The sequence below is a fragment of the Euwallacea similis genome, chromosome 36 (genome assembly GCF_039881205.1).
Source record: "Euwallacea similis isolate ESF13 chromosome 36, ESF131.1, whole genome shotgun sequence".
NCBI classification, from domain to species: Eukaryota; Metazoa; Arthropoda; class Insecta; order Coleoptera; family Curculionidae; genus Euwallacea; species Euwallacea similis.
This window is the reverse complement of record NC_089644.1, coordinates 1157345-1172889: the sequence shown is the minus strand read 5'-3', so window position 1 is coordinate 1172889 and position 15545 is coordinate 1157345. Positions and strand designations below refer to the sequence as shown.

General features: G+C 31.8%; 3 protein-coding genes across 3 annotated transcripts; 1 reads left to right on the top strand and 2 right to left on the bottom strand.

Moving 5' to 3' along the window:
* Positions 1-30: 30 nt before the first annotated feature.
* On the bottom strand, positions 31-4493 carry LOC136418663 (sphingosine-1-phosphate phosphatase 2-like). The gene is made up of 4 exons (XM_066404786.1): positions 4119-4493; positions 1332-1582; positions 1102-1274; positions 31-1045 (listed from the first exon to the last, which is right to left on the bottom strand). Exons 1-4 carry the CDS (start codon positions 4390-4392, stop codon positions 628-630), a joined length of 1116 nt encoding a protein of 371 aa, XP_066260883.1. The 5' UTR covers positions 4393-4493; the 3' UTR covers positions 31-627.
* A 580-nt stretch (positions 4494-5073) lies between these two features.
* Positions 5074-7762, top strand: Nop56 (Nop56 ribonucleoprotein). The gene is made up of 8 exons (XM_066404833.1): positions 5074-5212; positions 5309-5672; positions 5768-5966; positions 6048-6318; positions 6616-6802; positions 6862-7034; positions 7091-7219; positions 7272-7762. Exons 1-8 carry the CDS (start codon positions 5210-5212, stop codon positions 7380-7382), a joined length of 1437 nt encoding a protein of 478 aa, XP_066260930.1. The 5' UTR covers positions 5074-5209; the 3' UTR covers positions 7383-7762.
* A 28-nt stretch (positions 7763-7790) lies between these two features.
* LOC136418692 (uncharacterized) lies at positions 7791-9335 on the bottom strand. Its single transcript, XM_066404839.1, has 3 exons — positions 8787-9335; positions 8209-8734; positions 7791-8153 (listed from the first exon to the last, which is right to left on the bottom strand). Exons 1-3 carry the CDS (start codon positions 9202-9204, stop codon positions 7859-7861), a joined length of 1239 nt encoding a protein of 412 aa, XP_066260936.1. The 5' UTR covers positions 9205-9335; the 3' UTR covers positions 7791-7858.
* Positions 9336-15545: the final 6210 nt, after the last annotated feature.

Genomic DNA, 15545 nt, shown 5'->3' with positions numbered 1-15545 from the left:
ATTCTTTACGAAGTGAAAATAAAACACCGATTATAATAAAAGGATCCAACGTTTAATATACCTAACATATCAATTACAACGAGTATAAATTTAATGTGAATGACAGGGTGCAAAAATATCACATTTGTGTTTGAACATTGTGCTATATTTATGGCAAAATTTAGTAATCTAATGAAATACACATTCGCAATATGCGATATTGGAAATACATTTCGAGTGATAAGTACTTTTAACTATACAGAATTGAACGGAAAAACTCGAAAAACGATAGGTACCTATATGATTTTTTTAAATTCGAACCCTGATTTAATAATTGAACACTTGCGGAGAACTTGAATTATTCTATATTACATGCTTAAAGGCTGACTGTTCACAAGCATTCTATGCTATATTTTAATTTAAGGAAAAAAGCTTTCGATACAATTAAATTAACTACTACACCTCGACCATTTTTTCATAAAATCGCATCAAACTAATATTACCTTTAAATGCATAAAAGGATGCTTATGGCACAGTAAATTGGGGTCTTTGGTGTAAACGTTAAGTACAGACAGACCAGTTAACTGCAATTGCAGCTGAATTGAGTGTGAACAGGTCGATTTTTCGATGCGTCTATAATAAAAAAAATCAAATTTCAGTGAAAAACGTCATCCTCTCAATTCGTAAAAGCCTGAATAATTGTGGCAAAGTATACAAAATGTTAAATCCAATCATGCCGCAAGTTACATATTTGCATCCCAACTCTACAATAGTCTTGTGCTTATTTTGCAATGTGTTTTCTGTCTGCTTTAATCGAGTCTCATCTTCTTTCAGAAGCATGCAAATGAAACTGTATGAGATACTTTTGAACACCTGTCTAGTAAGCAAAACGAAGAAAAATCCTATTCCGGTTCTCAATACCATGCAACCTAACATGCTCCATGAAGGCCACATGATCATCCGTGGCAGAGGAAGATTTGACTTTGTCATTAGGCCTGTTTGATAGTTGAGCCAAGCTCCCACAAGAACACCAATACACACTGAGAGAATCATTGTCGTGTCGCCTCTAAATTAATTTTATATCAGCTTATCGATTATAAATATACAAATATGATTTTTTACCGCGTTGGTGTCCATTTCCTACTGTTAGGATAATAAATTATCATCAGAATAGAGGATGTAATGAGTAAAATTGGGGCTATAGGATTGGTAAGGAAATAACTATCTAAATAGTCAATTAAAGGCACCAGTGGGATCATAATAGTCAGCGCCAGCAACAAGCCTGCTACAATATCCTGCAAATTAGGTAATTTCTGTGACGTTTTCTAATTAAAGAGTTGCAGAAGTTTTACCAAAACACTATGCATTCCTAAATACAATCGACTAAGACAAATTACTGTACACCAGAGAAACGCGACCGCCAGTCCCACACCGACGTTATATTCGTATCTATTCATGGTGTACAAAATAACAGAGAATGGTATTGATACCCCAACCATAGCATGGGTAGATGGGAAACCATATTCCAATGCCCATTTTTTTTGTAATTGAATCACTGGAGGACCTGGGCGAGGCCATCTCACCAAATCCTTAATGCTTTGACCTAAAAAACAGTGTTTGTTGAAAGCAACAAAATATTTTTATAGATTTCAGACTTTATGAAATATAGAAAATATAAATAAGGCAATAGCTACTAATTTATGTTTTTTTAGTGCCTGCGCATTTATAGCATCATTTTCCATCAAATACATACTGGTTATATAGTAAATTGCAACATTAGCCAGCCTGTGAAGATTTTTTATTATTTGTAAAGCAGTAGCACATAGTCATTTGTATTTTTCTGGACATGAATAAAACTAAGCTGATACTATTCAGCTTAGTAATCCCAATGTTTGCAGTGCGCATCCCTTAGTGAAGCTCTTATTCACTTATCTGCATTATAATGAACTGAAATATGCCACGATTGCCTGCTTCCATTGTGAATCCCAATCAGAATAATGCAGACGTAAGGATTATTATTAAAGTGAATAAGTATACAGTACAATCCGTTTATAATGGACTTGAGGAGACCGAGAGATTTAGTTCATTATATCCAAGTGTCTAGGTCATAAGAATCAAACAAATTACATACATAACTATAAAAAAATGCGTTTTAATGCCTAATTAAACAGAAATAATAAAATGTTTGTTAAGATAATCCTATAAAAACATTTAATATATAGAAATTTATATTATTCTTAATTATTTCTCAAGGAAATCGGTTATTTTCTTTTGAATAGAGATTTTTTTAATATAAGTCTTCTGCAAATGCAGTTCAATTTTATATAATTTATAAAAAAACTCATTGCTGTCCTCTTGCTGAAGGAAATGTTGTAAAGCGTGTACACAATTAAGAGCCTCTTTTGTAGTAACAGTTTCTCCTTCAGTATCATCTTCAATATTTTCAGTTATTTCTTTTTAAAGTCTTTGTTTTAGAAAATCTGTATAAGCTAATTGTTCTCTTACAACAACATTGTTATCAACATTTACAAAATCATCAAAATTCACTGAGTTTATAAATGTGTTTTCTCTTATTAAACTGACGTTACATTGGGTGGGAAAAAAATTAGCTTTATGTTATGCAGTTTAACGTTCGGATGGGCTGGACAGTTATCAACTAACAATAATATTTTTCTTTTTTCTTTAAGAAGTTCTCGATCCCATTTTAAAAAATAATCTGTAGAAATTGACGACGTCATCCATGCCTCGTCGTTCCAATAATAGTCAATAGGAAAACTATTACCGTTTTTAAAACACTCAGGATTTTGAAATTTTCCTAAAATACCGAAAATCAAATTCTTAATACAACTCAAAATAAAAATTTTAACATTTTTCACTTACTTATAATGAGTAACTTTCATTTCTCAGTTCCAGAAGCATTAGAACAAATTATGGTTGTGATGCGTTCTTTAAACATTTTTCCTGCACTACATCTTTCACCTTTTAACTTATGTTTTTTATTTGACAACATTTTATTAAAAAATCCCTGTTTCGTCAACGTTAAATATATTTTCTTCTGTATAATCATTAGTTATCAAACGCCAAACACGGACCAGCCACTCATCTGTAATATTTCTATCTAGTGAGGCCGACTCACCACATATTTTCCCAAACACAATGTTATGCTTTCTTTTAAAACGATCAAGCCATCCAGAGCTGCATTTGAAGTCATCGCCAATCATTTTTCCAAATTCCTCTGTCTTCATTTGTAACATTGGCCCACTTATTGGAAAATTATTTGCTCTTTTTTGTTGAAACCACTTAAATAACATTTCGTCAACCTGAGAATGTAAAGGCAAACGCATTTTTTTCTTTTGGTCATTAGTTATTCAATCATTTTTAATTTTATCACGGTTCTTCCAAATATTTGACACTGTGGAATTTTTTTAATCCAATTTTTAAACACACAAATGATTGAGACAATCCTTTCTTAATATCATATATAATTGTCTGTTTTTCGTGTAACATAAATGCCTGTTTTACACTTTTGGCCACTTTTAAAAAATTTTAAAAAGAAATAAGGCGTACTGGATAACATACACAGACCAACTGTTAAAGGTAAGCTGGAATAAAATTTTGTTCATACATGCATCAGAAACGGTCGTACTGAGGAACTTCCAAAAAACCTCGGTTATGATAGACAAAACAAACAATTTTGGTTCATTATAAGTGAGAGTCTATTACAAACGAGTCCATCTTGTCTGAGGGTTTTACTTATGATTTTATATATGGTTAATTTGGGACTTGAAAATCAGTTCATTACATGCGAGTTCATTATAAATGGATTACACTGTATTTGCTTGCATAGTATCAAATGAAAGTATAGTTAACAGGATATTTGAGGTTTTTTGTGAAACTTTATTATTGACTTGAGAAATTGTCAATAGCCTGAAGAAAAGAGGCAGTGTGTTTCAGTATTCCTTGACCTATCTCTGGATGAGGTTAATGTTTTTTTTCTGAGGTTACTAGGTTTGACAGTCAGAAGTGATCCCCTGATCTATGTGGAGGATTTATACGCAGAAACTGGGATGTGTCTTTGCTCTTTCAGTGAACTTTTTGCATTCTCAAAGATAAAGGTTGAACTATTAGTGTACACATACCTATGTACATGACAAGCGTCCAGACCAGCACTACTCTCCTTCCAACAGCCCCATCAATGTTCCAAAACCAAAATGGAATAAAAGTTGTGTAAAAAACTTCATCTCCTAATGCTGTCCCAAATACAAACAGATAATACCAGAACTTATTTCTTATAATGTATTTGGAGTTTTCTTGTTTGAGATCCTTTGCGCTTTTGATTGGAGCGTCAGGAGTATGAACTCCAAAAAATTTTTGAATTTTCATCACCAAAACTGGGTCTCCTAACCTTTCCATTTCTTTGGTTTCTAGTTGATGAGGTGGATTGCTTTGATAAAAATTTCACAATGATAATTTGCCTTTATCATAAAATTGTATAATTATTTTTAAAAATTTATGTGTAATTCTTAAAAATTTTATTTATATTTGATAACATTCTTGAAATTTAAAATTTATTAATTTTTATCTTTAGTATTTCTTATTGACAGTTAAAAGGTTGCCAAGTTTACTAAAAATGACTTCTCTATTGTTCATATAAGCAGAACGCGTCTTCAAGATTACTGATTTATAACAATTTAATTAGTGATTCTCAATAGATAATATTAAAAAATATATATAATCAAAATAATACCGTAATGAATAAAAAAATAGTGAGACAATAATACATTGCTGAAATTTGTGAACATTGAACACTGTTTTGTAATAAATGTTTTATCGTTATATTTTCAATATTTATTATTACAAAATGCTCCTTCTTAATATTATAGAAACAGGAGTCACGAGTTAAAATACACATGTTGAGTTAACAATTCGCATCAATTTTGTTTCGAACTGATTCGAAATTTATGCAATATGTCGCTTTCAAAACATGAGTTTGACTACTGAATTTACTCGAGATTTGACAACAACGCACGCACATGCACTTGCTTAACCAAGTTGAAATAATGTCATTTCATGTCATGCGCAGTATTTTATGAAAGTATTTAGTGCTATGTTGGTTATTGAAAGGACGCAGCACGTTCGTATTAGCACATGTGTATTTTATTTTTAACAGATTAAGAAATGCATTAATTCGTTAAAAAACTACGAAGGAAAATTTTCTATTATCGACAAAATGGTAAGTACGACACATTTTCCCCCATATTCGCCGTAATTGCTGTAAAAACCGCCGCACATGCTTCGTCCATTAACCTCACTTTGGCGCCCCTTTCAGGCAAACCTCTTCGTCCTCTTCGAACATGCCGCCGGTTACGGCGTCTTCAAAGTTAAGGAATTTGAAGAGATCGGCATGATCTTGCCGCAACTGGAAGCGTCCATCCATGATCTTTCAAAATTTAAAAACGTTGTTCAGCTGGTCAGCTTCTCGCCATTCAAAACTGCTTTGAAAGCTCTCGAAAATATAAATGCCATATCTGAAGGCTTGATGACCGAGGACCTGCATCAGGTTCTGGATGTTACTATCCCAAAGGGAAAAAAAACTACCTTGGGAGTCAGTGATCCTAAGTTGGCTGCATCTATTAATGAAGCCTTGGGCATACAGTGCAGTCACATAGGGGTTGTCCCAGAAGTTATCAGAGGTGAGTTCAATTTAACTGACAGAGAGAGCCATAGCTAATATTGTAAATAGATGAAATGGAATATTACAAAATGTTACTCATATCTCTGATTTTAGGCATCCGCTATCATTTCCACCATTTGGTGAAAGGATTTACCCTCAAAAAGTCTGGAATTGCACAATTGGGTCTTGGGCATTCGTATTCAAGGGCAAAAATAAAGTTCAATGTGCATAGAGTTGATAATATGATAATTCAGTCAATTGCTTTATTAGATCAGCTGGATAAGGATATTAACACTTTTTCCATGAGGATCAGGTGAGTTTAAAATTGTTATCTCACCATTTGCCAATCATTTTTTTAATAAAAAAAAGTAACCAATTTTTAATTATCCTTTAGAGAGTGGTACTCATATCATTTCCCAGAACTTGTTCAAATAGTGCCTGAGAACTACATTTTTGCTAAAGTAGCACAATTTATAAAAAACCGTAAAGATTTGTCTGAGGAGTCCCTAGAAGGTCTTGAAGAAATTACTATGGATTCTGGAAAAGCCCAAGCCATTTTGGTGGCATCGAGATCTAGTATGGGCATGGACATTAGTCCTATTGATTTACTCAATATTGAGATGTTTGCATCGCGGGTTATTTCACTATCTGACTACAGAAAAGAAGTGAGTTTTAAACATTGTAACACAGATGTCTGTTTTATTAGCATTTGTCATGTTTTGAGTACATATTTTAAATAGTGGTAGAGCTACCTGTATATAGGCCTGTCTAAATTTTGCATGGGCTATCTAATTAGCATAAGTGGTAACTACAATGTTGGCAGCTATACAGTTTGGTAATAATTTGAAAATGTAGGTACCATCTTTATTGTCTTAGTATTTTTGTATAGGCAAGTAACTGTTATGCTCATGAAAACAGACATCTATAGCATGCAATTTTATTATTTTTTATACTTCTTCCAGTTAGCTGAATACTTGAGGTCAAAGATGGGCGACGTGGCGCCAAATTTGGGCTCGTTAATTGGAGAACAAGTAGGGGCAAGGTTAATAGCCCATGCTGGTTCACTTACCAATTTGGCAAAGTGCCCTGCCTCAACAGTTCAAATATTAGGCGCTGAAAAGGCCCTTTTCAGAGCCTTAAAGACACGGGGTAAGAAATTATTTTTTAAACCAAAAAAATCTTCATATAAATAACAATTTTTTTTAAAGGAAACACTCCTAAATACGGGTTATTGTTTCACTCTACGTTTATTGGACGAGCTGGTCCAAAGAATAAAGGTCGAATCTCTAGATATTTGGCAAATAAATGTTCCATTGCTTCTAGAATCGACTGCTTTACTGAGGTTCCAAATCGCATTTTTGGAGAAAAGTTAAAGCAACAGGCAGGTTAAATAAATAATATTTAGATATAATTTTCTCATGCTCAAGCTTACTTTAGGTGGAAGACAGACTTAAATTTTATGAAACTGGAAACGTTCCGAAAAAAAATATTGACGTAATGCAAGAGGCCATTGAAGAAGTGAAACATCTTGTTACTTCTGAAAACAAAAAGAAGAAGAAAAAGAAGGTGCGTGTTTCATAGAAAATTACAAGTTGTTTTAATTTTAAAAACGTTTTAGCGCACCGCATCAGAGGCCTTGAATAATAGCGAGACAAATGGAACTGGGGTGGATGAGAGTGTAGAGCCTCCAAAAAAGAAAAAGAAGAAAAGCATTAATGGAGTTTCTTAAACGATTTGTATAAAACTTACAATGTCGATCAAATAAACAATGTTTGCAAACAGTGCTTATTGGATTTTAACAAAGGGAAAAAACGGCAACCTACCGCATTAAATTGAAGTAATGGTTCGAAAGATGTTACTGTTTTTTTGCTATTTATTAGATTCTTACTTAGGTATATGTTGCGAACGAATCAAGGTATTCAGGATTAATTAAGAAAATATTCCAGATATTTCTTCTATTTGATCGGTGTTGTATCTTCCCTCGTTTCTGAAGTATCTTGGTTCATTAGTGGACGTCGAAATTTTCACCATCGTATAATGAAGTTCTGTAACTAAAATTTTAACACTGTATTTTTTATTATTGTATTGAATATACTGTATTTTCCTAAAGGAGCATGGTTCGACTATTATTTTACTTTTCGATCTATTATCGAGAGCGTTGTACAGAGAAAACCACTTTTGCAATAAATTCAACAATATATTTTTTCACATCCACTTTCTCTTAACACACAACTCTACTACAAGACCAGTTTTTTCTTTTTGCCTTTCCCCCAAATTTTGCATTATTTCTTTCATTTGATCAAACATATCCACTTCTCCTATAAGATGATCTTTCTGGCTGCCTTTGGCAGCAAAAATAATGTTGCAGAAAAAAAGTGCGTGAGAAACTTCGTATTTAGTTGCTACTCTATCGATCTCTTCCAGATACTCTTCGTAGGAAAGCTTCAGCCCTGGGACGTTGATTTTAGCCAGAAGTGTGGTCAATTCATCGAAATAATACCTAAAATAGTTTCAAACTTATTTAAAATTTAAAAGGTTTTGAACAAAATTCGAACCTAAGAAGATCATCAAAGTGTTTTCTCTGAACTTCATCATTCACGCTGACCAGCAAAAAGAATACTACATCTCTGGCAAAAGAGGAGTAAGTGCAGGCTTGGAAGTCAAGCAATTTAACCAAATACTTTGATGAAGCCTCCTCTGATGATTTGATCAACATATTGTTGACCCAAAAGTCATTATGGATTAGTGTGCTCCAAGGCTCCTTTCCTCCTCCAACAAATCGTTCTTCCATAGGCAACAAATTTTCTTGCAGTTTCTTTATGTTCTTAATATATGGTGCACAGGCAGGAATTTTAACTGCGTTCTCGAATGTTAAATGCTCTGGAGGGCCTACGTCTTTAGGACCATCATTCGAGGACATTGAGAAAGGTTGACGATCAATCATTTTCTTGATCACTTCAAAGATTTCTGGATTTTTGAACTTGATTGCCAAGGGAATTCCGTGGAACTGCGCAAGAGCTTTTAAGACTGCTTTAGCTCTCTCCAAGTCAAAGCCTATAAGCCTGTCTTCGTTTTTATAACCTATAGAGAGATCAAGCTCATGATGATAAGCTTAAAATTTGTCTGTTTTTACCTTGAGGCAGTAGATTTTCTACAAGTAAAACTGATTCTGAGTCAGCCTCAGTTTTCTCACCATCTAAGCTCAGTCTTGAGCCTAAATATTTCGGGTAATAATCAGTGAAAATTCCATATTCTCTGGCAAATTTGATGAATAGTGGCACCAGTTCAGAATAAAACTGAATTTCATTCTTCATAGCTAAACCATTGAAGTTGAACTTCATCTCTACGAGAGGCAGGCGCTTGGCCACTGCTTTGATGGTCTCACGTCTTCCTGCTTCATCTTCAACTAAGATATCTACGCTCAGCACCAAACTAAGGTAGTTTTCACCGGGAGCAGTCAATCTTGCAAAATCAGCTTTAATTATTTTCTTGCCATCAATACCTGTAATTACTTTCTCTATGTCTTTTATCGTGTAGCTCTCAAGAGACATTGTGGCTTCAGTGGAAGAGAAATGTTGACTGAGTACTATAGATCACTTAATCAGCAGTAGATTCGTTGAGATGACTTTCCTAAAGCGAGTACTCTAAAATTAGTTGATATGCAAGATAAAATTGGTTATTTTACTTCTGATCTGAGTGTTTATTGAGAACTATCTATCTTTATTGCACTACGACTTTAAAGGTATTAATGTTGTCAGGAACAATACACTGTGTCCCAAGTCCGATATGCCGTCATTACTATATCTTAAACGGTAAGAGTTACAGTCAGTTAAATTAGAAAAAAATGTGCCAAATTTAATACTTTTAAGAACTGAAAGCAATGTGGCCAAATGATTTTTAGTTTCCAAGTTATTACAGAAAAACTTTGGCCAAATATAATTTCCTAAATAAATCGAAAAATTAAAATTTTTTCAGTAAAATGTTTGATACAAAAATTTTATAGTTTTCTTATGTGTATAAACCAGTAAATTTCGAAATTCGCTATATTGCTTAGTTTTTGAGATAATGACAACAACTTGATTTTTTTAAATACGGACCTACATATTTTTTGGCAGATTTTAAAAGTCCTAAATAATTCCTTTACAATGATGTATCACATGATAGAATGTTTTGACGCTTTAGTTTAAAAAAAGTTACATTTTTTTCGCAAGAAGCTAGGCCGGTCCTGCAGCTATAAATAGAAAAATGCAATTATTATATTTCTCAAAAATGTTACATAGACAAATAAATGATCAATCAAACTATAGGTAATCAATAGTAACTTAGTAATAATAGACTTTTAATTTAGAACATTTCCAAATTTGAAAGTATAATATTATAAATAGAATGTATATAATTATAAAGAGGAAGAATAATGTCTGAATAGGTATCAATAATTATTTTGAAACTTTCATCCACTTACAAATCTTATTTTTTAATCTACAATAAAACCACTCACTAATTCATTAAATTTTAATAAAATTTTATCACAGATTGGTAAACATAAACTTTTTTTTAATAGTCTTAGGAAATAACAAAATATTTCTATGGCGGTATTTCATTTGTCAAAATAATACTATAATGATATTGATTGTTGATTGTATTATAGTTATTCAATTCTTCGTTATTCATTAAAGGATGTTCAGTTTCATTTAAAATTCAGCGTCGGATTGTTACTTTTGTTACCGCCAAAAAACTTATGAACCTATGGCTTGATTAATAATTTATTTGCCCACATAATATTTTTGGGCAACATAATAATTGCATTTCTTATTTAGAGCTCCAGGGCCGGCCTAGCTTATTGAGAAAAAAGAAATGAAGATACCTTTTTTTAAACTAAAACGTCAAAAAATTCTATCATGTGATACATCATTGTAAAGATTTTACTTAGGACTTTTAAAAATTTCCCAAAAAAATATAAAGGCCCGTATTTAAAAACTCATGTTGTTGTCATTACCTCAAAAACTATAAAATTTTTGTATCAAACATTTTACTGAAAAACAATAAGTTTTCGATTTATTTAGAAAAGTATATTTTTCCATAATAATTTGGAAACTAAAAATCATTTGGCCACATTGTTTTCAGCTCTTGAAAGAGTATTAAATTTGAAACATTTTTTCTAATTTAACCAACCTTGTAACTCTTACCGTCTAAGAGATAGCAATAATAGCATATCGGATTTGGAGCACTCTGTACAAGCGTTTCCTTGTTTCGACATCGAGGTAGGTAAATTTCACTGGTTTTCTCATAATTACTACATGTTGTGCAATTTCCAGTTATCACCATAAAACTATGTGCTATTGTGATTTAGCACAGATATCGATGATAAAATTTGTGGAATTTGCAGTATAATGTTGTTATGGTTGTATTGTTCTCAGTAAAAGACGTATCTGGGCTTAAGGGTATATTCTCGCAGAGAAAAGGTCATATTATTCTCTCACTGGGAATATTTAATATACATACAGACAATGCCTTGGGATTCATCCTATAAGAAAGTGTGAGAGTGAGACCCGCATTTCTTAAACTAACAGATCTGTTGCAACTTCATTTATGCAGGAGTTATTTTCAAGCCAATTGCTTCACACATTTTTAAGTTTGAATTTAAAGTTTCAAATTTGGCAAAAAGTAGGTTTCTCCCCCACTTTGAAAATTTTTACGAAAATTTCGATTTTTCTATATCCTACCCTTTTCCAGTTTAATGAAGTGATTTGAATCTTATATTGACACTGGACACTTCAATTAAGATCTCGAAAACGTGAAAAAACGTTTTTTGAGACCTCTATTTTATGGCACTTTCAAAGTTGCCAAAAATCGGCATTAATGTGACTCCGTATTTCAGAAACCAAAAGAGATATGGCAATTCGGTTTGTGGGTGCCTCATAGGGCTTATCAATATCATTAATTTAACTTTTTTTTTAAAGACAATTGGCGGGCATTCTCCCGAGATGTCGCAGTTTAATATTTGAGCACCGGCTATTTCGAAAAGCTAAATGACAGAATTCATGTATTTTAAGTGCAAGAGCTGCGTAAACTAAATTAATTTCAGATCTCACATCGGAAAAACATTTTCATTAATTTTGATTTTGATTATTATTGCCAAAAAAGGAATTTAATTGATACCAATTAAAAGTTATATATGATTTTTTTCGATCTGTTTTCATTCAGAGATAGAAAACACTAGATTACAAGATTCTTGGAAGTATGTTACATATCTGCAGAAGCCCACCTCAATGATCCATAGCTCTAAAACTCCCATTTATTGAGATAACTTTTAGTCATTGAAACGAAAGAGACCTATTTTTTTTTAATTTTAGGCACAGTTTCATATTAAAGTCATTTATGATCTTCAGGAGTTACAAAAGCTACAGGAAAAGCATCTAAATTGCAATAACACTCACGAATGTTTAAAATCTGAACACACAGTGCAGCTCTAAATTCCAACCCCCCTCCCCCTGTTAACTTTTTAACAAATAATCATTTACTTAAACTTCAAAAGCAACATTAAGTAGGACAAAAATCACTATCTTTTAAATTTTGTTTATTGTTCTAAATACTGCTTACGTAGACGATAGAGCAAAAAGACAGATTTTTTAAAATTTATGTATGGATTGAGTGACATCTCAAATTAAAGGTATTTCGAAACTACATTTAATGATGTAATGTGCTTTAAAATCAATCGATTACTTTTTGAAAAAAAATGCTAAAAATAAAAGAAAATAAAGGTCGAAAAAATGCAATGCCAATTCAGTTTAATAGTCGATAGATAATAAAAAAACTTGTTTACGGAAATTGACTAAATTAAATGTTCAAAATGGAAACTATTTTGCTTCCGACAAAAATGTAACTTGGCAGCAAATTCCTGCCTTACATTAATGAAGGTTTGTGTGTTAATTGATGAGCAAATTTCTGTAATTCGACGTCGCAATTGTACCAAACTTTCTGGTAGTGTGTCAAAAAAATGTTTTAATTATTTTTTTATTTTTTTATTAATTTTAGCAAAAATAAACACAGCCCCAAAATTTTCTTCTAACGCAAGCATGAGTAACAAATTGTTAATACGATATCAAAAATAAGTTGATTTCCTATCAAGAAATAAGTTTGTTTTATTATATTATATACTATAAAAGACGTATTATAAAAAATATTTGAACAAAGGCGGGTATATTAGCTAGATTTTTATAACTTCTATTTAATTGTTGCTTTTGATGTAATGAAAAAAATTTATAATGTTAATGAAAATTTATTAGGTAAAAAAAGATCTACTAAACTAGAAACTAATTGGATATTAAGAGATTATGAAACTATTAATTACTATAGTACATAAGATGTCCGAAAATGGAGAATTATATGGTCGAAAATAAGAAAAAAGTGCTTATAAATATATGCTAAAAAATACTTTTCATAGCAGCTACAGCTCTTCAAAGGAGGAGTTATGGCAAAAGGTTTTTTACAATAACGGCAAAACGATAGCAATAAAAATCACGAAATTTTGAGTATTAAAGTAACTTGACACATTAAAGAAGCTGATATATTCCGTTTTGCAAAATGTCAACCAGAGATGTGCATTTGAGGGGGGGTTCTGAGGAAGATTTTACTGTAACTTTTTTGACCACCATTTTACTATCACCAATATTACCTCACTTTAATAAATTTTAAAATATACTTCCATTTTCTTGAATATATAGTTGAGCTCGGCATTTAAAATATCGATATTTTAAACCATAATGATTAGATATCAAATTAGACACGGCATTTCCAAATCGTGTTAACTCAAAAACGGTGCACCTTACAAATATAAATCACGAGTACCTTTTCCATGAAAAGTAATTTGAAATTTCATTATTTGTTGGTTCATATTTATTATGTTACTGAAAAATAATGTCCAAAAGAGTTACAGCAAAATCTTCCTCATACCCCCCCCCCCCCCCCCCCCACATACCAATGGTTCACATTTTGCAAAACTGAATATTGTTGCTTCTTTAATGTGTCAAGTTACCTTAATACCTATAATTTTATGATTTTAACTGCTTCTTTTACGCCGTTATTGCAAAAAATACCTTTGCTGTAGCTCCTCCTTTAAAGAGCTGTAGCCCCTCTGGAAGGTATTTTTGGGCATATGTTTATAAGAATTTTTTTCTTATTTTTGACCATATAATTAACAATTTCTTTTTAACCCACAAATTTCCAAACACCCTGTATATGCTGTAGTTGAATTTCAAAGAATTGCAAATATGAATGTTATAGATGAAAAATTTTAATTGGAAATGAAGTCTAGTTTTTAATTAAATTTCTATATCGAATCTATATCCATTTTTACATCGGAAAACACTATTTATGTCAGATGGAACGCCAGGAAAAAGGTCATTAAAAATTCCATGTTGTTTTAGTTTCCTAGGACATTCATTGAATTCAATATAATAATAAATATCATAAAATATAAAAGTGCGGTCTGTGTACGAATTAAAAATTGTTTGATCTTTTTTATTACTAAGTACTCCTAATTCATAAATATTTCCAGAATGCTTTGTTTGAAAACTAGAAAGGCCGATAAAATAATATTTATTTTCATCTATAATTACAACTTCTCCAGAAGGTCTTTGATAGACGTAAGAGATTTGTTTTACAAACTTTAAATATTCAGATATTAATTTTTTATCTCTGTATCTTCTCAATTGAAGAAGTTTCTATTAACAATAAGTATTGTCGGTTTATCATGGTGGCGTCATCTATAAACTAATAGGTGCAATGCATTATCTTTTGTTAGAAGTATTATAGTTTTTTCCCTTTCCTTTTCCCAGAGTAAATTTCTCTCTACTTTTTACTTACATCCTATTAACCATCTTTGTATGTTTTTCGAATTTTCTAAGCAACACAAATTTATTTGTAAAACTGTATTTATTTTATTGTTAGAACTGATTTCAATCATATGAATATCAGCAAAATAATAGTAGTCTGGACTAGTGCACACTAATTCATTACACAGAAATTATTGAAAAGAGGTATAACAATAGAAGTTGAAGAGTTATCCATATCATCGAAAAATTTGAGAAATTCGCTCTTTCTTAAGACGTACTTGACCATTTTGTATTAATATAGTACAAAATTAAATCGACCCATTAATCATTTTCTTTTAGATGAGAAATGCAACCAGGTATACACGTTAACCTCTGTTGGCGCCATCTGTTATACAGTGGTTTAATTACTTTATATAGTAAGAGCATCTTCTTTTGCAGAATATCCCTATTTTAAATGACGGCATTCTGATGCACTTTCTAGAGTCGAACTTATTTCGCTTCATAAAAATACAATAATTATTGCTTACTTAAGTTGCAAGCAAAAACAACCGACTTTATTATTAAACATCAGGTCATCTAAAGAACAACTTAACTCAAGGTCAGTAACAACACTTAAAATTTTAAAGACGCATTATTATCTCAGACACTGCTTTTCGTATATACTTGAGCAAAAGCTAGCTTTTCATTGATTTTTCAGTTACTTTGTTATTAATGAAATAGATGGATTATGTCAAATTTTAATGGTTTAATGAGCTCTAATATTATTGTCTAAGGTCTAAATCGCGTTTTCACTATTAAGATGGCGAATGTTGGAGAATTTCGATAGGAAGGTGGTCTGAAGGCACAGGAGATGTAACTAATTTTTAAGCTATAAGCACATGTATTATACGTAAACAATTTTTTTATCGCAAACGAACTTTAAATAAACTTATCAACGTATTTCTTAATTTAATAGATCTTTTACACACGTTTTTATTACTATTCAAGTATGCGTAAAACTGACTGAGCCAATTTCGAGAAAAAGACGCGCAGAAAGATTTCTTCCTCTCTCTTACATC